The sequence below is a fragment of the Vanacampus margaritifer genome, chromosome 7, assembly GCF_051991255.1.
Source record: "Vanacampus margaritifer isolate UIUO_Vmar chromosome 7, RoL_Vmar_1.0, whole genome shotgun sequence".
Classification (NCBI taxonomy): domain Eukaryota; kingdom Metazoa; phylum Chordata; class Actinopteri; order Syngnathiformes; family Syngnathidae; genus Vanacampus; species Vanacampus margaritifer.
Genome location: NC_135438.1, coordinates 21,979,874 through 22,004,209, shown reverse-complemented (window position 1 = coordinate 22,004,209; position 24,336 = coordinate 21,979,874). Strand labels below are relative to the sequence as shown.

At 39.4% G+C, this 24,336-nt stretch overlaps 1 protein-coding gene across 2 annotated transcripts; it reads left to right on the top strand.

Annotated features, from left to right (window-relative positions):
• Window positions 1-328: 328 nt before the first annotated feature.
• Window positions 329-24,329, top strand: card14 (caspase recruitment domain family, member 14). 2 transcript variants are annotated; one of them, XM_077570913.1, is made up of 20 exons: window positions 329-1,801; window positions 4,020-4,157; window positions 4,248-4,573; window positions 6,485-6,643; window positions 6,729-6,848; window positions 7,104-7,229; window positions 10,720-10,863; window positions 10,942-11,064; window positions 13,915-14,012; window positions 14,394-14,452; window positions 14,777-14,846; window positions 16,896-17,112; window positions 17,211-17,337; window positions 19,498-19,738; window positions 19,821-19,884; window positions 19,947-20,067; window positions 20,166-20,330; window positions 20,802-20,920; window positions 21,356-21,471; window positions 22,686-24,329. In XM_077570913.1, the coding sequence occupies exons 1-20, from the start codon at window positions 1,588-1,590 to the stop codon at window positions 22,891-22,893; spliced, it is 2,955 nt and encodes a 984-aa protein (XP_077427039.1). In that variant the 5' UTR covers window positions 329-1,587; the 3' UTR covers window positions 22,894-24,329. The 2 variants fall into 2 exon arrangements, with proteins under 2 accessions (XP_077427039.1, XP_077427040.1); XM_077570914.1 differs by having other exon boundaries at window positions 1,658-1,801; window positions 3,992-4,157.
• Window positions 24,330-24,336: the final 7 nt, after the last annotated feature.

Genomic DNA, 24,336 nt, shown 5'->3' with positions numbered 1-24,336 from the left:
TTTGCATGTTCTCCCCGTGCTTGCGTGGGTTTTCACCGGGTACTCCGGTTTCCTCCCACATTCCAAAGACATGCATGGCAGGTTAATTGAACACTCCAAATTGTCCATAGGTGTGATTGTGAGTATGGTTGTTTGTCTCTGTGTGCCCTGCGATTGGCTGGCAACCAGTTCAGGGTGTACCCCGCCTACTGCCCGAAGCCAGCTGGGATAGGCTCCAGCACCCCCCGTGACCCTTGTGAGGAAAAGCGGTCAAGAAAATGGATGGATGGATGGATATATACTGTATATATATATATATATATATTTTTTTTTTTAAATGGGCCTTTAGAACTAAGGTTGGTGGATCAATGCCTTGTTCAAGTGCACCACATAATCAGCAAGCAGACTTGCATCTCTTCAACATAGTTGCTATGTCTTTTTGTTTGCAACAGGATTCAAAGTCGTTAAATATGATCTGAGATGCTCACTGATCTGTTTTCTTGTACAATATGCCGGGTCAGCCTTATCCAACTGATGTTTCTGTTCAAGGCATATTTTTCAGGGCAAAGGCAGCTTTATTTAAACTCCAAATTGTATAAGTTAGGTGTGTTCAACTTTGTTCCATACAAATGTAGTTGTAGTAAAATAAGCAATGTAAAATTATCTGGATTTTTTTTAGGGACTAAAAATATCCCTCTAAAAGATTTCCTCCTCTGTGTTGTTGAGCTTTCCCATATTCCACCAATGATCGTGTACCTGTTGCCTTGAGAGTGTCTTTGTATAAATCATTCACAGCACAGTAAATAGCTCACACAAAAAGATGGTACGTGAGCGAACACAATGATAAACCCTTTCACCCTACGCTGTCACTTTCCAGCTGTCGTTTTTCCTCATTTCAACAAGGACTTTGCACTTGACTGCTCACTGTTTGCTCCTGTCAGCTTTCTGGTATTTGTGTTTGATTAGCTTCATTAATGAGGAATTACCAAGGCACCTGGACATCTATTTTTACAAATACAGAGAACATTTATACACTGCATGTCACTCCATTTAGCAAACATAATTGAGCCCAAGCAGTTATTTTTGTTTTATTATTTAACATTGAAACTGGTCACTTAGTTTGAACGGATAAGACATTATTGTATTGAATTGTGACGACTGATACGATGTGGGCAAAACACAAGCCTGCTTACAATTATGTGTTGTAATTGCGGCTTAGTTCAGATTCAGAACAATGTCACATTATTTAATGAAAACATGGTCTGCTTTGTGGTTGTGTGTGATCGTGTAATGTTGTGAATGATTGCAACCCAGTTTTGCGGTTAGTGTCAACTCTTTACCGTACGTACCATACCATACATACTTACTGTGCCACAACATGAAGGTCTTGTATTACAGGTTTTCCCGCATGCCCACACATCAGAACACACACACATAGTCTACACTTGATTTAACACAAACACCCACTGGGTGTGGAGAGACTGCTTTTTATACCTCTAGTCTGCCTCTTCCTGTCTCACTGCCGTTCTTGTCTGGTTCAAGTAATGTGTCACTAAGCGGAGACTGCAGCAGGCAACCAATATTGGTGACTTAGACGACTCGCTCAAGATGGCAGGAGAAAGTGTTCCTGAGGGTCCCGACCTGAAGGAGATGGGCGAGGAGGAACTGTGGGAGCTCATCAATGATAATCGCCATCGGCTGTCCTTGGGGGTGCGACCATGCATCGTGATCCCGTACCTTAGGCAGGCCAGGGTGCTCACTGAGATGGATGAGGATGAGATCCTCTCCAGCCACAACCTCACCAACCGCTCAATGAGAACAAGTAAGACGCTGCTGCTTTTGTTTTTACTTGTAAAGTCCACATTAAGCAATATTTCCAATCTGCTCTAGAATGCACACCTCATTTCCTTTTAAAACACAGACACACTCACTGTTAAATTATTATGACATGTAATTAAAGTTATTGCATAATTATATTATTATAGTCATAGTAATGACAATATTCTAATTGTGCTTAGTTTTGAAATGTCAACCTTGGATTGCGTTGGCCAGTAACTCAAAGTGAAATTTTGTTGTTTTACTCATGGCCAGGTCGGCATTGCAAATGAGAATCTGTTCTCAATTTCCTTACCTGGATAAATACATTTTAAATAATAATAATAATAAACTCCTCCATGAGCTATCACCTTACTGGTGTGGAGGGGTTTATGTTTATACTTAGAGCTTTATACCCCTGATAGGGTCACCCATGACAGACAGGTCCTCGGTGAGGGACAAACCACAGCTCAAAAGACCCTTGTGAGGAAAAAAAAAAAAGATTACGTTTTCCCTTGCCTGGATGCAGGTCACTGGGGCCGCACTCTAGAGCCAGGCCTGGAGGTGGAGCTCATTGGTGAGCGCCTGGTGGCCGGGCCTCAGCCCAAAAGGACAACATGGGTCCCTCTTTCCATGAGCTCACCACCTGTGGGAGGGGCCATAGGGGTTGTGTGCATTGTGAGCTGGGTGGCAGCATGAGGCAGGGCCTTGGCGGTCTGAGGTCTCCTGACCTGGACTCGGGACGTTGTGAGTCGTTGGGTGGAATACTTCAGAGACTCCCTCAATGCCCCCGACACACCTTCCTTTGAGAAAGCAGATTCAGGTGACTTGGTGGCAAGGCCTGATGAAATCCGCCCAGAGTTCTGGATGTTGTGGAGCTGTTCTTGTTGACATATCTTTCCAACATTGCGTGGACATTGGTACCTGGCAGACCAGGTTGGTGGTCCACTTTTTCGAGAATTGGGTGTATTCCTACAGTGTGATAGTTTGGGGTATCACACTCCTCAGACCTCCTGTTAAGGTCTATTCAGGGCTACTGGAGAGGAGCATCCGACGGGAAGATCCAGAAAGAGCAGTGTGGTTTTCGTTCTGGCCATTGAATAGAGAACCAGTTCAACACCCTTGGCAGGGTCCTTGAGAATGCATGGGAGTTTGCCTAACCACGCTACATGTGTTTTGTGTACTTGAAGAAGATTTTTTTTCTGGGATTTTTATAGGGGTTGCTTCAGGAGTATGGAGTACCAAACTCTCTAATATGGGCTGTTCGGTCCCTGTATGACCATTGTCATAGTTTGGACATTTCCGGTAGTAAGTCTGATTCGTTTCCAGTGATGGTTGGGCTCCGCCAAGGTTGCCTTTGTCATTGATTTTGTTCATAAGCTTAAACAGATTAACCCTAACGCCACAAGGCATAGAAGGGATCCAGTTTGGTGGCTCCTGTATTGCATCTTTACTTTTTGCAGAAGATGTAGTATTGTTGGCTTCTTTAAGCCGCCATCTCCAACTCTTACTGGAACAGTTCGCAGCTGAGTGTGAAGTGGTTGGGATGAAAATCAGCATCCATGGTCCTGAGTCGGAAAATGGTGGAGTACCCACTTCAGGCCGGAGATGAGATATTGCTCCAAGTGCAGGAATTTAAGTATATTAGGGCGTCTTTTTCATGAGTGAGGGGAAGATGTGGCAGGAGATTGACAGGCAGATCGGTGCAGATTCTCACAGATGGCCACAAGTTGTGGGTTGTGACCAAAAGAACGAGATCCCAGATACAAGCGGCTGAAATGCTTTTCCACCACAAGATGTATGGGCGCTCCCTTAGAGTTGGCTGAGAAGCTCGGTCATCCAGGAGGGGCTCAGAGTTTGGGCTACTGATCCTTCACAATGAAGGGAGTCAGATGAGGTGGCTTGGGCATCTAATCAGGATGCCTGCTGGACACCTCCCTAGTGAGGCCTCTTACCACAGGGAAGAGGTCCTCGAAATGACCCAGAATACTCATGAGAGAGCATGTCTCCCGACTAGCCTGGGAACACCTTGGATTTCCCTGGAAAGAGCTGGATGAAGTGGCTGGGGAGAGGGAAGTCTAGATTTCCCTGCTAAAGCTGCTGACCCTACGACCCGAGCCCAATGAAAGAAAAAGGATGCATAGATAAATAAATAAAATTTGACAAAATGTATTCTGTAATGTACTCTCTTTTCTAGTTAGGGAATAAGGATGATGTGCTTGCAGGCCATATGATGGATCTGCTCCGGACCCAAGGTAGGAACGGTGCTGTGGCTTTGCTGGAAAGTCTGATGATCCACTACCCAACCCTCTACACTCAAATTACTGGACACAAGCCCAGCTCAGAGCCCTCAAGATTTAGTGGTTTGTTACCAAATGTCCTCTAGTACCAAATGAGTTCTATTTTCCGTTTTATTTTCCATATATGTGACTATGTCCCGGCTCTCTACCCAGGCTTGATAAAGTATTCCGAACTGACTGAGTACCTTATCAGAGCAGTAACCGGGATGCAGGATGAGCTTCGGGAGGCTCGTTGCGAGGCTGAAAGAATGAGTGCTCGCTCTGCCTCGCTGGAATCTGAGATTCAGCAGATAATGGATCGAGAAGAAAAGTCCAGAAGCCTTCAGTTGGAATATGAGCGCATACATCGACACTTGTCTTCGCTGCAACGTGAAGTTACCCAATTGAAGGATGAGAAGTGTGACCTGTATGTACGCTATACTGCAGCCATCGAGGAGAAATCAGCTCTGAGTCTGCACCTACATGACCTCAACTTGCAGGTTGGTCGTAAATTGCCCATAGACAGGCCTCAAATATTCCTGATCAAGGTTTCTGATCTCACTTGTAAAATTAATTGGGCAATTGCACCCCACAATTCAATTAACAACTTTGTTTGGTTTTGGGCCAACATTGCAAATTCGATAACATTCGTTGAGCAATACTGTCACAGTTCAATTTTGAGCAGTTTTTAATGATAACTTTTTAAAATGTGATTAGAATGTCGCTTCACTACAGATACACGGCATCTAATAAACAAATGAAACCATGTTACATGCTCACAAGCTCAAGTGCCAATCTTCTTAGATGATCAACTCAGCAAGGTATGTTTTCACTTACAAATTAAAAAAAAAAACTGTGGGAATATTCGGCAGTAAACTACAGTATGTGAAATATGAAAGCAATGCAGTTATAACCAACAACATCACCACCATGGGGAACACTATAAATTGCCCATAGGCTTAAACATGAGTTTGAATGGTTGTTTGACTTAATATACCCTGACAACCAGCCCAGGGAGTACCCTATCGTTTCGCCAAAGTCAGCTGGTGTAGGCTACAGCTTACTTATGATTAGAGATGTTCAATACCACTTTTTTTCAGACTGATACCAATACTCAACTCTCGAGTACAGTGTTCCCTCGTTTTCCGCTTGGGTTAGGTTTCCAAAAATACTCACAATAAATAAAATCTGCAAAGTAGTTAGCTTTATGTTTTACATGTATTATAAATGTTTTGAGGCTCTAAAACCCCTCACCACACAGTTCATACACTTTTTTCATCAAGTCGTTTACATTTTCTCACATTTAAACATTTTCAATGTTCAAACCTTCATGAATTTTACAAAATAAGTACATTACTGTAAAAAAAAAAATGCATGCAAAGTTGCACACAAAAAAAATGCATGCAAAGTTGCACACAAAAAAAATCTGCGATACAGCAAAGTCGCGAAAAGTGAACCGCGCTATAGCGAGGGACCACGCTAGTCACTGATACCGATACCAGTTACCAATACCACTAGCACATAACATTTCCCCACACAAAATGACAGATAATTTTAAAGAAAGACCTATAAATCCAAATGTAGTTTTTCCTTAAATTTGCAGGAAAGTAAGCAATTTTCCATTCCCTCTCATTTCTAATTTCTAGTTTCTGATTGTAAAACGGCCAGTACGGCCAATACTGGTGTTGGCCACCGTCACAAGTACCAATACCTTAAAATAAGGCTGGTATTGGATACCGATACCTTGCATCAGTACTCGCCCATTCCTACTTATGATCATGATCAGCAGTATAGAAAATGGTTGGATGAAACATGACTGGCTGCAACTAAAACTAATAGTGATGAAACCATCACCATTTTTCACCATTTTTTTCATTTGTGTACCATTATTCACAGCATAACTAGTGGTGCCCTGACAATAGAGAAAAATTAAAGCAATTGAATCTGCATTGCACTACATACACTATTTTAATTTTAAAACAATGTTCAATGAGTCCCGGGCACACAAGGCTCATAAAAATAGACATAGACTTGATGTTTTTGTTTAAATTAGCATAAATCATAGATATATGGCACATTTTGACCTACATTTATTGATCAGGCTTGGTTCAGCAAACTTTATAGTAAATCATCAGTGCAAAATATGTATTATGTTCATTACCCAAAGATGTCGGCATTTGGTTTGTTAAAACAAAGTCATGATGGTTGAAACTAATTAATTAATTCTTATAGCAGCTGATCATTAAACAATAAAACATTTTAATTTGGCATCTATATCTGTTGTTGATGAATTAATGCTGTACATTGAGATGAAACAATGTGATGTATCCCAAGATCAATATTCTGTCTCACCCCTAGTTAGAGTACCTTCCAGTGAGGGTTTATGATTCTTGTGTCCTGCGTGGTGACAGATATATCAACTGCAAACAGAACTGCAAAAGGTCCAAACAGAGAATGACTTCCAGAAACGGCGCTCTCTGAGAAGCGTGCCTTTAGCGGAGGCGTCTCAGCTGCAAGAGGAAGTCAGGAGTCTGCGCCGCCAGTTAGTCAAGATAGAGAAACTGAACCCAGTGAGGAAAAAACAATCATTCTATGAGAAGACACAACTATTTTAGCGTCCATGTTGGTATTTCATTGGCTCTCATTCTTTGTCAGGCTCATCAGGAAATTCTGACTCAGGACCTGGCTGAAGCTATTGATAGCCAAGTGGAGCTTGCAAGTCAGCTTAGGTGTTATCGGGAAGAGAATGAACAGATGCACAGAGAGAAGCAAGAGGTGAGTTTCGTGATTCTGACTGTGAGATGGAAAATGTCATTCAGGATTCTGGGAGTTCTTGATTAGCAACTATGCACCTTAGGTCGCAATGCCGTTGAGTCAGGCAGTGAACACTTGACTGCACAAGAATGGGGAGAACTTGTGCTACTTTGTCACCAGTTATACAGTGATGTGGTTTCTGTGTGTAGTTAAACATTGTGCTGACTTCAACATCAAACTTTGTGTGTGTCGATATAATTTCATATCATTGTTCAGCTTCTGGATCAGAATGAGTGTCTGGCCCTCCAAGTACAGCAGCTGACCCTGGACTGTAACATGCACCAACAGAAGAGCACTGTGATCCAGAACCAGATGAGAGAGCTGCAGACAGAGAGAGACCTAGTAAGAAAGAGTAAACAATTTAACCCTTTATAGGGCACCATAAGTTGAAATCAAAACCACACCCCCTCTTGAAGTGATAGAATAGTTTTAAGTCTACCACCAGTCTACCACCCATGAAAGTTTTTAACCCCTAATTGTGCTACCTTACAAACGTGTAAGTGCCAAACTGCTAGGATACGCTCCGGCTCACCCGCCAGCCTAACAAGCGCTGTTAACGCTATTCCTTTTCAAATATATATAAACAAACTATGAAGTTGTATTTCGTCCCTTCACCGATCGACAGAAGGGCTGCTTAACATCACGGAAATACCTTCCCGTCATCGACATCATTTAGTGTGAGGTTGTAATCTCTGCTGTTTTAGGTCAGTCTTTTCCTAGTTTTTGATATTATCGCGAGTCTTTCAGTCTTTGCAGTGATGTGACACAACCAACTGAGGTTATTATAGTTTTCATTTGAGTTATTTTGTATTTTGTTTTGAGTTTTGTTATAGTTAGTTTTGATTATATTTAAGGACAGTTCTGTTAGTTTTTATTGGTTTTAGTTACCGGTATTTAAAAAAAAAAAGATTTATTTTAGTTTAGATTTAGTTAGCTTCAGTATTACTTTTCGTTTAAAAAAAAAACGTATATTACTTGTGTGCAATATTTAATAAACACCATGGTAAACTGATAAAAGTAACACATTTCTTGCCTAACGTTGCATTTCGGCTGAGTTAAATAAAAAAGCAGGCAAGCCAAGCCATTGGAGCCAAAAGTCAAGCAGGCAAATCTGTCGTTTTGGAGCGACATCATCTGCATGAGCTTTTCTATTGGCTGCTGCTAGATGATGTCACTTTTGTTTGACACACTTTTAAACGTCCTTATTCGAGTTAATGTTGAAATAAATACACTTAAAATCACATTTAAAGTCAACCACAAAAGCTCTTTTATTCAATTAATTAACAAAGACTAAAACGAAATGTTTTCGGAATTTTTGTTTATTTCGTTAACTAAAACAACCTTGCAATCAACCATGAATAAATGAGCTTGAACAAAATTGGAAAAATAAAACTTTGCAAACACTGTTGCACAGACTGTCAGGAAACAGATGCAGGCGATAGATCTGTGGTCAGAGCAGTCCAGCCTGCCTCTCGACTCTATCACCACAGAGTGCAGCTTGACCACACTCACAAGATATGACTGCAATGTGTGCCTGTATACAGGTATGCATGTACAGTATATCATGTATGCAAATGATACAGTTGTATTTGCTCATGGTCGTTCCAAAGACATTGTTGCAGCCAAACTCACTAAAGTAATGGGTAATGTTACTACATGGCTGCAAGAGTGCTGTCCACAGCTGAATGTCTCCAAAACAGTCAGCATGTTTTTTTTTTTTTGTAAAACCAACAACAATTGCCATGATGATATATGAGTTTCAGGCAAAAACTACAGACTGTTAATCAATATAAATATCTTGATGATTGACTCTTCTAACCTTTCCTTTTAAGCTCATGTTGACAAATTATGTAAAAAAAAATCAAGTTAAATCTTGCAAATTTTCATTCAATCAGGAATTAAATGTCTGCTGAGGCAGCAAAAATCTTTTTACACTCTATGATTTTTAGCCACCTTAATTATTGTTTAACGAGTTGGTCTCAGGCTTCAACTAGCACAATGAGACCAATCGAAATATTGTATAAGCAAGCCATCAAGGTTTTGGACAAAAAAACAAGTTACTACCATCACTATAATATATTAGTCAAATGTGTTTTTCTAAATTGGACTGATCTTCATAAGTGTGCAGACTTGTGCTTGATCTATAAGGTCACTCACAATTTAGCCCCAGCTACATTATCCAAGTTTATCATTCAGAGAAATAACAGTGAGCGTGTGACGAGAGGATCTGCGAGAGGAGACTTTGTTATCCCTCTGCGTAAGAGCACCTTCAGTCAGTCCGCCTGGGCTGTGGGAGGGGCCAGGGAATGGAACTCACTACCAGATCAGATTAGACAGATAACAACATATGAGGCTTAGACTAAACATTTGAAAAAGTGGCTTATTGATTCATATACTTGTCAACATTAAAATACACTGAATCTGTTGTGTTGTAATGTGTATTTGTAATGTACTGTATTGTTTCTATTCTTAACAGCAAAGTTCTTCTTAGTGTGTCAGGACCTGTTTAGTCCAATTATTTGTTTTTACTAATTGTGTGTCTACGCTGTATTCCTATTTTTGTATTTTATTGCTTTTTTAACATCATATGCCAGAGGACTACAGATGGAAAATAGCCCTCTGACTAATTCTGGCTTTTTTAACTCATGAATTTCTATGTTTTCTATTAGATTGCACTGTCCCCTTTTAAATAAATCAAATTAAATGTAATGGCTGGAACGGTGCTGTTAAACAGTAAATAGTTGCAAAATTCAGATTATTTGTAAAATCTCAGTCTGAAACCAGGCTGAGTCCAAAAACTCAAAAAGTAGTCTTCAGATGTGAGCAGGTGTAAGATTTTGAGTTTTCCAAGAGTCTTTTCCAAATCTTCTCCAAGGCTTCTGATGTACAGTTAGCATAACATGGAATAGGATGCCTGGTCAAAAGGAAAATAATATATTTTAATGTCTATTTTACCATTAGTAGCATTTAATTTCTTTCTTTTTGAACAGTACATGTACTTTTTTTTAATGTGTCTGTGAACAAGCCATTGAATTTTTCCAGATTGTGTCATGAGCCAGATGATTGACACAGTACCGCCCCCACGCAAAGCTCTGCTGAGCCAAAAATTTAAATTAGCAAACCACATAACGTCAGCTTCTGTTATGTGCCTCTTATTAAAATTACCACATGTATTTAGACTTGGTGATGAGTGAGAATCACGGGAAGACGCAATCTGCAACAACTTCACATTTGGGGCGATTGTGTTTGCGCAAGTGAATAACACCTGCTCTGACTGCAGCTGAAAAGGAGTTGCAAGAGGCAAGATTCTCCGATGACGCCAGAAAAAGTTGCTAAATTCGTCAAGGGTCTTTTTTTCTTTTCTTTTTTCTTTTTTTTTATGTCACCAAATGGGTCTGAATATATACAAAATAAAGCAAGAAATTTGTTTTACCCTTTAGGACATGGGGCTTCAGCACACAGGGAACAGGTTGAATAGTGGCTAATTTCCATAGACAGTACTACTTCCTCAAAACAAGTGGATTTTTAGTGAACATATAACTAGAGGGTGAAAAGTGCACACACAAAAATACTGATACTTGGGCTACTTTGACAAAAAAAAATGTCACAACAGTTTTAAATGTCAGTGGGGGGAAAAGTGCAATATATATTGTTAAGGTTACCAAATAGGGCACCTTGCCAATATAAGTGTGTGTGAACGTAACAAAAGCTAGACACATGCCAAACCCAGAAAGCCATGAGGAATTGACTCATTCGAACTAATCGATTATGAGACGTGTGTGTGTGTGTGTGTGTGTTAACGCTGAATTGCAATGGTTTCTGTGCTTTTTAGGCATACCTTTCCAGAAACGAGGTCCAGACTCAGATTGCCTGCATCCTGGCTGAGAAGGACATCCTGAGGTCCAAAATGATGGAGCTCCAGGAGAGAGCCTTTATTGTGAATGCCAAACACAGCAAAGAATGGCAGAGCTCTAATGTAATTTGGGGCCAAAAATGTACTGGCACACAGAGAAACTGAATTTCTAATGACATTTCTTTTTTTTTCTCCCCCAAGGAGAGGGGAGTTGGCTGGCAGTGCCCTATATCCAGCTCTGAAGATTCATCATTCCCAAACAGACGCAGACTTCGTCGCATGGAAGCAGTTAGTCCTTTGTCACGGAGTTCATTTACACCAGAGGTATGTAAATCAAAGTTGTTAAGTTACTGTCAAAATTGGCATCGCTAAGGAGAGCATTTGAAAGCTTTTACAGACAAGGATTGTCTAAAAATATTTCCGCGTTCACAAGCGACATAATAAACGTTTAGTGGCTTCACAATAGTGTGCAGTCTTTTGACACTGACATCTTTTCATATTTCTGGTTCATTGACAGGTTTTGGCACTCCTAAAACAATTGTGACTATTTTTAACAAACACAACATAATAGACAGATACATCAAGTATTGTGAAGCAATATATACAAGACATCTTTACAAAGACAATAATGCACAGTTTTGACGATCACAGACTCAAATTGTCTGATTTAATTTAATGCACTCTAGAAACAGAATTGTTTAACCAACTCAAGTCTAAAAAAAATGTTAACCAACATGATTGAATTACTTTAAGTTGTAACACTAACACACAATTGAATTAAGTTAATTCAAGTTAATATATAGATTTTAATGAATTATTTTCTAGTTCAAGTTAATATATAGATTTTACTGAATTCAATTAACTAAACTTTATGGCCTCATAATTAATTAAACTTAATATATTAACTTCATTCAATTGTGTTACCACTTGAAGTATTTCAATTAAGTTGGTCAACAATTTTCTTTTTAAATGTAAATTAGTTCAACATTCTCTTTTTAGAGTGTGACTGATGTGTTTATTGTTATTGTAGTTTTCTGTTGTGTCAAACTCTACTACATCATAATACGTCATGAAGTAAACATTTGGCTAAATTAACACCGCACTTTGGCATGTTTAGCCAGCCTCTAATTAAGCACTTCTAAATGTATCACCAGCAAATGTGGCTGGTAACGCCCTAAAGTTACCAGCCAATCTACCAGCCTTTTTTTTTTTTTTTTTTACTTTAGCTCCGCTGTTTTAATCTACCTCCCTCAGATTATCTACCTGTATGTTCGTTTATCACACGTGCGTATTAAACGTCATTACGTAGCATTATGGCACAGTATTTACTGGAAATGAAGCAGTCACTGCCAAAATGACCATGAACAAAAAAGTGTAGAGTATTGAGGGTTCGGCATTGTTTGAATTTGAACACTTCCGGTTCCAAACTATTCTCAATTTCAATTTTATTTGGGGTGCCTAAACTATAGGGCCATTCATTTTTAGCAGCTCATAACATGGACTAAAATAACATTTAACACAGCCGTAGTATTTACCTCCATTATACTATGGTAATTACCGACACTGAGTGGCAAGTCAACAAGTTGGGACAACAGAAAAAGTTTGAAAATGTAATTGTTTTACTTTACTACCTAGCTGTTCCTACCCCCCAACTCCATGATATATACGCTATTAAAATTTATGTAGTTTTGCTTCACATATCTTTACCTACACTGATGAATTGGTTTGGTGGTAAATTAAAGAGGTCAAAGCAGCCCACCTTTGATTTTTCCATATGTATGATTTAAATAGCTTTTTTTTTTTAAACTTTAATATGATTTTTTCACAGAGTTGTTTTTATCTAGTACAGTATTAGTATCAAATTTATGAAATTAATGTATAAATTATTTAATTCTTGACTTTTCAGTAGAACTTTATATTTCAAAACCTCATGAAAACAAATTCTCACATGAGTGTAATTAATGCAGATGAAAACAGACGCTCGGTTTAGAAAATACTAAACATATGCTAATGTTAGCTGATTATTTGCATTTGAGTTGACCCATTGTTTAGTTATTAGATGCATATTGGCAGTGTATTTTATTATTACTCTGAAGTACAGCGCACTGCAGGCTGAGGCTGAAGCGACACACCTCTCCGTTAACTTCAACACATCATGCCACATCCTTTGCATAATACAATCTTATTGTAAGTGTAGCACTGAGGCTACTCTTTAACAAGGGTAAGGCACACTTGTGATCGGCACCTGCCGGTGCTCCCGCGCGAGAACATGGCACGGGCATGTGGCACATGCACACTTCTTTATTGGTCTCAGCAAGTAGTTCTTCCGGTCGGTGGACGAGGCTGACAGGCACCATGAAAAATGTAAAATGTGAACGATTTCGTTAGAATTGGAATGTTAGTTAAGGTTGGGTATTGTTTGGTTTTATCAGATACCGGTGTCCTCTCTGTACTTTTCAAACGGTTCTGGCGCTTAAGCGGTTCTCAAATCGGTACCTAAAAAATACGTCCAAAACCCGAAAGGCAGCACGGTCGAAGCTTTTCGGGTGAACCGACGATCGGTATCAGCCAGGAGTCGACAGGGTCCAGGATACGCCACAACGCAGTACATCCATGCATTCGGTAACGAGAAAGAGACGAAGCTTGTTCCAGCGCACGTTTTCGCTTCACCAGCTGGCCGCCACGTTTACCCCGGCGCCTTTGTCAACACCGGCATGAGTTGTTTACGTTTTTATATCCCACTCCCGTAAAGAGGTTGCCGGTTGCCTTTAGGAATAATGACTACCGTCGCCGATGGTTTGGAGGGGAATTACTTCTCGCTCATGCGCTATAGGTACGTAATAGTCGGTGCGGCGTGTATTTACATCATTTTTCTACGCGACGTGTCGACGTCGGCGCTGATGCCACAGTGAGTAGGCGTCGGTCACATTTGGCCGACGTCGGATTGGTGTATCTAGGCCTTTAGACTCACTAACATATTTTAAATCCATTCTCAAAACTCATCTGTTTAGACAAGCCTACTCCATAACGGCATCGTCTTTTTTATTTTATTTTAGTCTATTTTATTTCATGTTGTTCTTAACATTGTATTTGTATGTTTTTAACTGTTGTTATAAGGTGACCTTGAGTGGCACCTATAGATAAAATGTATTATTATTAACATTTATCTTGAAGGTTGAAGATCCGTTGGCAAGTATCCGATCCAGAAATGTAGAGCCTCCCAGTCCGCAGTCTCTCCGCAAAAGAGAGGCAGCGCTTTATGAAGACAGCAGGTAAGAGTGGTTGTGTGAGTAATATGTTACTGTGTTTCAGTTATTTGAAAGTAAACTATTAGCTCAATGGCCCTTGACAAAGTTATAGACACCTGAAGGGGGCATGTCTTCAGCATGCCTTGTGTATAATGTCAAAGCAACCAGTCAGTGACGTTGTGAGAAAACAATTGACTTCACTCTTTAAACAATGTGATCATCCTGGCCTGTGAAACCTGTCTGAGTTGTTGCAATTGCCTCAAACTCAGCATGCACGTGTGTAAAATTGCGCTCGATTGTATGAAGTTGAACATCATTGTTTGCGTGTGTGCACACGTGCATAAATGATTGTTGTGTATGTGTTGACAGAAAAAAATCTGATACAGATGTTTTCTTGTTTTGTAGCCTGGAAACAGTGGAGACTGATGATTCTTCATTGGATGACTTTGAAATCCTCCCCCGGGGTTTGTTTTGCACATCTACTTTCCTTAGTAAATGTATGTTTTTGTGTGTAAGATCTCAATCCTGTTTCTACATGTGCCCTGCAATTGCCTGGCAACCAGCCCATGGTGTAACCCGTCTCTCGCCAAGTGGGGACAAACAAGAAAAACAACATTGTTTGAAATGTACTCCATTTATTGTCATGGGTTTTCAACGTTTTCCTTCTACAGTAACCAAGAAAGGCTTTAAATGACATATTATCACAGACACTTAAAAAAGTTATTTCAGAGGGAAACAACCTTGCCAAATCATTCATGTCAATCAATCATGTCATCTCTTCTGTTCAGTGTTGAGTGAAGACAATATCAAGACCCCATCAAGACAATATACTCCTGCTGGGACCAAAAACGCATACAGGTGAGGCAATCCTACATCCAACAATACTATAAAGATGATACAGTGTTTCCTCTATGATTTTGGGGTGGGGGATGGGGGGCTGGATTCTTTCTGGTCATCATTTTGTCTATCCAGTACCCATCCGACATATTGCTGCGTTCGGGACTCCCCTCCCCCTCCCCTCCAGCCTTGAAGGAGTGGCAGCTAAGAGCTTTAAGAGTGGGGTTGGGGGGGGGGGGGGTACTTTTAAAATGTAATCCATTACAGTTACAAGTTACCTGCTAAAAAATGTAGTTAGGAATGTAATCCAAGTACCATAATACTAACGTAACTAGATCACTTTTGGATTACTCCAATATTGAGTATGCTCATGAAAACAAAATAAAAATAAATATCACCACAATATACAGTATATTCTATACAATGTGCCCCTGCTATTTGCGGGTGATAGGCACCCGGGCAGCCTACAAATGTTTGTTTGTTTGTTTGATTGATTGATTGAAGGCCATATGCTGTTTTCTAAATGTCACTGAAAGCAACCACACCTCAGATAGATAGATAGATAGATAGATAGATAGATAGATAGATAGATAGATAGATAGATAGATAGATAGATAGATAGATAGATAGATAGATAGATAGATAGATAGATAGATAGATAGATAGATAGATAGATAGATAGTCATCCAATGAGGATGACGATTTGTGACATCAAATGCAAAATAAAATGAACTTTTATCCCTGTCACAAGTTTAGCCGTGTATATGTTGTGTATGATGTTTAAATAGTGAATTGGTGGGAGGAAGATTTGTTAGGAAGGTGTAACTTACATTATGGTTGTAGGCTAGTGGGCTAGCTAGCAAGAAGCTACAGCGCGTAGCATGCCGCTGGACTCTCAGCTCAAACTTTCGCTCCGAGTAAATTCCAGTGAATACCGGTCGCCATTTCCTCCTCCCGTCCGGAAGCTTTTTCAAACTGCCCGCATGTGGAGGACACGACTAGTCAGGTCATTCCCACTTCCCCGACATGTAGCAACGGTCCCACTTGCGCGGGCTAGCATGCGCTCTCTCTCATCGTAGAAATTGTAATCCCTCGAAGTAATCCCCATTTTTAATAAATGTACCTGTAATCTGATTACATATTTTTTCCTGTAACTGTAATGGAATACAGTTAAAAAAAAATTTGCAATCTGATTGCGTAACAGCGGTACATGTATTCCGTTACTCCCGAAGCCTGCATACAGGGCAGATGCCCGGTGTGCCGGCGTCTTTTGTAGCCGATGCAGTGCTTTTTAATTTTTATTTTCCTCCATTTTACCTCAAGAGACTGGCCCACAATTTAGAGTGACCAACCCATTAATCAATTTCGAACATCAACAATAAACTGAACCAACATCAGTCAATACTACCTCGCTTTCTTTATTCCCATTTGACATGCAAAAGCCGTGCAGTGTATCATTTTGTCTCCTTTTTAGCTGGTGCTAGTATAGATTGCAATTGTTTTGCTTTGCTCGGCAGAGAGTGAGCATCCATTATACATCACTATGTAGAATGCTTTGTGACATAAACAATGGTGGCGTATGTACAAATAAAGTTTCTACAAAATGTATTACACAGGAAATTATTTTTGAAGAATTAATCTCATAATTATGTTAATAACAACCAAATAAATCATATGGATCAAACTTGTCATTACAGTGGGGGTTCCTTTTAAGCCCGCATCTCACATGAGCGGCTTGCGAAGGTGCGCGCTTCCTTCAATGAAAACTTTTTCAATTTGTTCGAAATTTGATGGCGACAAGAAAAACGGTTTAAGAGTATAAACTGGTTTGAGAGTTTTTCCTCACCAGAATGCTCTTTTACCTAGCCGGTCATTACAGTATAATTTTTAAGGTGTCTGTATGTGCATGTGCTTGTGTCTGTGTCCTGAGCCAATGGAGGGAGTTGTTTTTAATTCATGGAAAGCGCTTTGGTTCCATTTTATGCATGAAAACCTCTGTATAAATAAAGTTGATTGTACAAATTAAATCACATTTACTTTCTTTTCTTTTTTCATCTAATCTTTCACCAGCCTGGATAAAAATTCCATACCCCCATTCCTCATGCGTTCTCGTCAAAAAGCCGTGCGCATTAGTGGACGCGTGGTCACCATTGCCTTCCAGGGAGGAACACTGCTAAGTCAGATTGCGGTGGTAGGAGGTAATAAGACTGGAATACTTGTGCATGAAGTAACAGAAGGGAGTGCTGCACATACTGTGGGTATCACTCATGGAGCACAAATAGTGGAGGTGAGAGAAGTCTTGATGTAAAAGTAAGTAAAAGAAAGTATTTGATGGTACGAATTATGGTGTGTGAAGTTGTCTGAAAAACCACTGATCATCTGCAGGTGAGATACCAACAGGATGAGAGGGCTCTCCGCATGGTGCTGGAGGATTCCACCCTAGAAGAAGCTCTGTGGGCACTTGCCCAGGTCACGGGTCTCTGCCATCTCTCTTTGCGTCCCAGGCAAGATGGTACGTCCAACAGCACGTTCTTGAAACCTGCATTCTATGCTACTTCCCTTGCAAAGATTTCTCCAGAACTCCAAATCACTATGTGCAAACCAAAATTTATGGAAATTTGGATATTGAGTAAAATGTAAATACAACGGAATACCTCGATTAATAAATCATTTCCAACTCATATTGAATTGAATACACTTCAAAGACAAGATATTTAATGGTCAAACTAATGAACCCGTTCTGCTGAAAACTGTTGAAGCTTTGTTGAAGGAATTATTTCACATTCTTGCTTGATTCACAACTTAACTTGCTCAAGAGTTTGGGGTCTCCATTTTCATATTTTGCACTTCATAATGTGCCACACATTTTCAATGGTAGACTGGTCTGGGCCGCTACCATCAAAAATCACTAGGATGGCAGCATATGTGTCTTCAAAACCTGTATGTACCTTTCAGCATGAATGGTGCCTTCATAGATGTGCAAGTTACCCGTGACATAGGCACAAAGACACCCCAATACCATAATAGATTCTGACTTTTGAACTCTGCACTGATATTGGTCCCTTTTCCTCTTTGGCGCAGAGGACACGATGTCCATGATTTCCAAAAACTATTTGTGGACTCATCAGAGCACAGCACTTTTTTTTTTACTTTGATTCAATTTGATTCAATCAGATGAGCTTGGGCCCAGAGAAGCCAGAAGCATTTTTGGGTGTTCCTGATACACCGTATGGCTTTTGTGTTACATGGTCTTATTTGATGATTTAACTTGCATTTGTAGATGTAGCGACAAACTATGTTAACTGACAATGGTTTCCTGATGTGTTGCTGAGCCCACGTGCAATATCCTTTAATTACATAATTCACATAATGTTAGGTCACAGGCATTCAATGTTGGTTTTAGGCCTTGCCGCATGTGTGCAGAGATTTCTCCAAATTATCTGATGCTCCTTTTATACACAATCATGGCACTCACCTGTTTCCAATGAACCTGCAATGTTCGAAACAGGTGTTTTTTTTGTTTTTTTTTTAAGCATTGCTGAATTTTCCAGTCTTTTTTTAATTTATTTTTTTGCCGGTGTCCCAACTTTTTCGGGGGAAACATGGTGCAGGCATCAATATCTGATAGAATATTTGCAAAAACACAAAACTAAACAAAAACACAAAACAAACAATAACCTTCATCAGTTTAAACATTAAAAATATTAAAGTTGTGGTGTATTCAATTGAATATAAGATTTAAAGGATTTGCAAACCATTGTATTGTTATTATGTAAGTTTAAAAAAAAAATCCCAACTTTATTGGAATTGGTGTTTGTACTGTATATTAAATCAATCTATAAATAAAGATAAAGCACTTATGTCCATACTAACAATACAGGGATGGTAATATAGCGAAATCAATCTACTTTAGTAGAAATCGTGCAGTTGCTTTCTTTTTTTTTTTTCTTTTTTTTTTTTCCAGGAGAGCTCAGTATTGTTCATTCGATTTGACATCATCATTGCTCTCCTTTTTTTAAAAAAACAAACAAACAAATAAATAAAAAAAATTTAATAAATGTTTTTTTTTTTTTTTCGTGCAGTTGCTTTCAATACTGTCAGTGAGTTTGTATTACAGCATTTAAAATAGCTACATTCACTATTTACTGCCAATCGTCAATAACCTTTGCCTGTTTTGTTTAACCCCTAGGCGTTATTGTGACCATCTTTTGGCTTTTTGTTGGTTCTGACCAAGCCATTTCAAAATAAAATATTGCCCACGGGTTAATGTGTCACCCAAATATATTCATCTAGTCAGAGGAATGTACTACTATGCAAATTTAGATCAGGTAAATGTTTATGAATGTTGGGTGGATATATTCTCAACACAGACCAAAGTACAGTGCAATACTTCCTGCACCACTTTGTTTTCGCTAATTGTTGATGACACTCACTGTGATTTAGCTAATATGAAACACCGAAACACATGTCAACAATTACGTCAATTGCCTTTTTCAATAGTATTTGTGGGTCAGAGCTTCTCCTTCCCTTGATGATGAATACATATTTAATAATGCAACTCACTAAATGTAAAAAAAAAAAAAGAAGATTTTGTGCCAATCGTGAATTACAATTATTGATGTGTGTACTCAAGCAATTTACAAGACTGTGTTTTCCTCTGCCTATTATACAGACTATGAGGCACTGGTTCAGCAATTGCAGAAGAGTGAGATGTCATCAGGTGACTCTTTCTATGTGCGTGTCAACGTGACCGTCCCAGCAGGTCCCAAAGGGACACTGACTGTGTCCTGCAATGACATTCTACATGTAACCAACACACGCCCGGCCGACACTGAAGACTCGTGGTACGCTGATCAAGTTCATCCTTGCCAGCTTTTGGCCCTCCATAGTGGATTAGTACCCAACTACTACAGGTATTTATGAGCCGTACACTCAGGGTGAGGACATTAAGCTTTAATATCACTTACTCTGCTTCTTGATTTGCTGATACCACAGAGCACAGCGTCTTCTTATTCGTGCTATTGAAGAAATGAACCTTCAAATGCCAAAGTCTCAAAAGGTGAGAGTGACTGCATATGGAGTGCAATTGCACAGCTCACTGGTGAATATTTCCCTATTCAGGAATGGCACATGGACACTCAGCATACTCAGAAAGCAGTGAGGATTGTCAGCACTGGTCGCCAGGGCCGAAACCCCCTCTGGGTCAGCGTAGAGAATGAAAAGAGCAAGAGCACAGAGTCGGGTACAGAAACATATTCCTCTATAAGCGTGGGTTATTTATACATGCAAAATTAATAATCATTTCCTGCATGAAAACACTGTATATTCCCTCACACCCAGATAAAACATCGGCCCCCAGAAGTTGTCTAACCCTCATGCCCTATACACCGGTCACACCACACTTCCCACCCATCTGTCGACCAGTCCTCTTGCTACCATCCATCCTGGGACGCATCCTGGATAAGAAGGTGGCAGGGTGGCAGGGTTTTGAGCTCTGTATGCCTGGTAAGAGAAAGTCTGCATTATTGGATTTGTTTAAGAACAGAGCAAATAGCAAATAGATTACTAACAGTTTAAAGGGTAACTCAACACAAAATTCACTTTTTTTTTTATAGCTGATAAACTGTATAAACTGGTGTTTACTAATGCTGTTTACAGGCCATTATTTTGACATTTTAATACATGTTTGATTAAAGCTTGAAATTGGGGCAAAAACTGTTTGGTGCCATCTTAAGGTTAAACACGGATGGATAGATAGATAGATAGATAGATAGATAGATAGATAGATAGATAGATAGATAGATAGATAGATAGATAGATAGATAGATAGATAGATAGATAGATAGATAGATAGATAGATAGATAGATAGATAGATAGATAGACAGACAAGTGTTGTTGCTGTTGCTCTTAATTCTTCTTCATTGAATTACAATACTATGCAAGCAAAAAAACAACATTGTGTATGTTTGTTGCAGAGATGTTGAGCTCCAGTGACCATGCAGCCCGACTGCAGAAATCGGAGCTCCTGGAGGAGTGTGAGCAGGGAAGAAACTGCTGCTACACCCTTCAGAGTGTGGAAAAAGTCATGAAGAAGGTCAGTGTGTGTCTTTGTATGCATGCATGTAGATTGCAATTCTTAGGCTGACTGAATCGCAAACATGTACTGACTTCAAGGCTTTCGGTGTATTTAGGAAATGCTACGACTGAGGAGCATAAGCTCTACAACACGTCAAGTTGGCGTTTGTTTTTTGTATTTTTTGCAGTAATTAATAAGCAAAACAAACTGCCAACAGTCCAAACATACAAGCATAATATCCATGTTGGTTCGTTGTGGTGTGGCTTGGCTCTGATGGTAGAGTGCTGCCAATCCTTCTGTGGTTTTAAGGGGACACTCACACTGGGGAAGTTGTCCCATAAGCAGGAGTACAGTTCCAAGCACCAATACTGAGCTTACAGTTCCCAAGATGACCGTTCCTAATTAATAGCCACCCTTAGGTTCCACTGTATTTTTTGTCTCCTCATCCTACAGGGTATTCATTGCGTATTGCCACTTGGGCTGGACTGTGTACGTCGTCTGCACAGGGCGGAGATCTTCCCTATTATCATCTTCATTGGCCAGTCAGCACGTAGTGTGCGCAAACTCAGGTACGTTCTTCCTCCTCCATACAAAATATGACAACCAATTAATCGCATGACTGCAATAATTAAAACACAATTAATTGCAAATTAATTGCGCATTTTATATCTGAATTCTAAATTTACAATAAAATATTTGTTTTCTAATATTTCATACTTTTGTTAATATAAAAGTGGGGAGAAATGTTAACCTAATTGAAATATGGTTGCAATTTTTAGTCATTGATCCAGTAATTTCATAACAATTCATAAAATTGTTTTAAAAGTAAAAATATGTACTGTACTGTAAAAAACAAAGCAAGTGTGACATTGATTTGTGTTGGTCATTTTTCTGTCACTGCATGGCATAATTGCAATGGTGATAGCTCAGTGCATTTTTCTTTTCATATTAAAAGCTGACTAACTCATGAACTAATTAATAAAAATAAATAATAAATCAATTTGATACTATTACACAGTTCATAGGTTATAATAAAGAGAAAAAATATAAATAAAAGCACATTTGTTATTTAAATGCATGTTTACAAAGTTGAGTGAGTCTGCATTTCATAAATGACTTTAATTTTCAAAATAGTTTCATTGTAATTTTTAATTTTTTAATCAAAATTCTAATTCTAGGTCACTCCTTATAGATTACGATACGATACGATACGATATACTTTTATTTTCCCCGTGGGGAACTTTTTCCTGGACTCCGTCCAGCTGCAGTTTACAGTAAGGAAAAAACAACAGAATAGAAAGAGATAAAATCAAAATTAAATAAGAAGTGCAGCAGTAGTTTACAGTAAGAAAAACAACAGAATAGAGAGATAATTAAAATAAATAAATAATAAATAAAATAAATATATAAAAAATAAATAATACACACACACTCCTATACTGTATATATATATTGCACCACTTAGTAAATGTCGGTTATTAAGTAATTTGATGGATGTCGGCAGGAATGAGTTCTTGTAGCGGTTCAGCCTGGTTCTGGGGGCCCTGAATCTCCTGCCGGAAGGCAGTAGCTGGTATTACCATACATTGTACTAAGTATAACAATGCACTAGTGCTGCCTAGTGGGGAAGTTAGTAAATTCAGGTTCATCCATGCATCCTGTCTGTCCATCCATCTCTCTATTTCATTGAGTGTCAATTGTAAGTGTGTAGTATGTACACAAATATCTACACCCTAATTAAGCTTATTACCAAAAAGTGACTGATTGACCACCCAACTTTTAGGTCAAAGCTTCACCGTCTCAACTGGTCTGAGGAGCATCTGCTGGTGTGTTCCAGAAGCGAGGAGACGCTTTTGGACAAACTGCCATGTTTGTATCACCGCATGGCTCCTGACTCATGGTGTGATCAAACCTCACTACTGACCAGGTTGCGCACAATCATCCGGGAGGAGCAGAGGAAGATTGTGTGGGTGGAGCCTGACCTGTGGTGAAAGGAAAAGTAGACAGAAGAATTAAAATCAGTATTTGCTTAAGATTATTACAAACTATTTGTAAGCATGCGTATGTATCTATGAACAGATCAGATCTATGATTTTTCCGACCCCCAACTTCATGGATGAACTTAAAGACTTACAGCACAACTGGGCATTGAAAGCAAACAATCTCCATCCCGCCTTTTAATTTTATAGTGTTCCTTTAACTACCAACAAATCCTCACGTTAGTTCCTGGTGGACAAAAGCCAGCACACCTCGTACAAACTATAACTTAGCTTCGTGTATTTGTCCTTTTCTATGTTTTTTGCCACTTTATGAATCAGAAAGAAATTTTTGAAATTTATACGTGGCCCTAATAACCCGTCGTACTTCTCCGACCATTCTAGCAATTATTTTTAGAAAAACGGCGGGGTGGGGGGTTAGTCGTGGAAGGAAGAGAATAATCGTCTATGGTAATGATTGCTAAGAAGTGGTTTGTGCTCATTGTGTCAGCACACTAAACACAGAGAAGAAAAATATGGACTAACAACACTGTACATCAGAGGTGGGCAATCTCGGTCCTCGAGGGCCGGAGTCCTGCAGGTTTTGTAGGTTTCTCACTTCCAACACAAGCTGATTCCAATCAACAGGATCGTTATCAGGCTTATGCAGAGCTTGCTGATGAGCTGATCATATATCAGCTGTGTTGGAGAAGGGCAACACGCAAAACCTGCAGGACTGCGGCCCTCGATGCCCACCTCTGCTGTACATGTACTGTATATCAGTACCTTATTCGGTTTTATTTTGAAGTTGGCTCTCGGAAGCAATCTTTGTTGCGGCTGACTTGACTTCAACTGGAGGGTGGCCTGACTGCAGTCACGCTGACTACGCTGCTAGTACACAAATACACACTGACAGGGTCAAATCTGGCATGCACATTAATATTTTCAGTACAAATGCGTACCTGCACACCGCTTATGTTACACCCCTGTCTATGATGCGTAAACATAACTCTGTGAAATAAGGAGCCTCGTGATTTGAATGACTAATTGATCACAATTTTAGGATCTCTACTTTTGCACAACCTGGTGAGATCCACTATAAAGAAAATCATGTTGTTACATGGGCGTTTGTCTGGTTGGCCAAGCTTGTTTTTTTACATAGTCTGAGAGCTGTTTCTAGTTTGTCCCTCTTATGTACCTGAAAAAGGTAACCTAAATTGGATCATTTTAACTTGTGCAGGTACACAAATTGAAAGTTTGCTCAATGTATGATATTTTAGGATATACTTGTTTAGAATGTAAACCTTATTAGTTAGGTCTGTAGTCTACCATCATTTGCTCAATACCTTCTTTTACCATAAAATTGTATGTAGTTTTGTCCTCAGGTCTTTACAAAAGTTTATAAATGACATGCTTTTCATGACATTTGGCACATTAAATTTTAAATGCTGCGTGTTT

Coding starts and splice junctions, on each gene's coding strand:
- card14 (XM_077570913.1), top strand. CDS start 1,588: ATGGCAGGAGAAAGTGTTCCTGAGGGTCCCGACCTGAAGGAGATGGGC. Junction 17,338..19,497: donor TTTGCGTCCCAGGCAAGATG/GTACGTCCAACA, acceptor CCTATTATACAG/ACTATGAGGCACTGGTTCAG. Junction 19,885..19,946: donor AAATGCCAAAGTCTCAAAAG/GTGAGAGTGACT, acceptor TTCCCTATTCAG/GAATGGCACATGGACACTCA.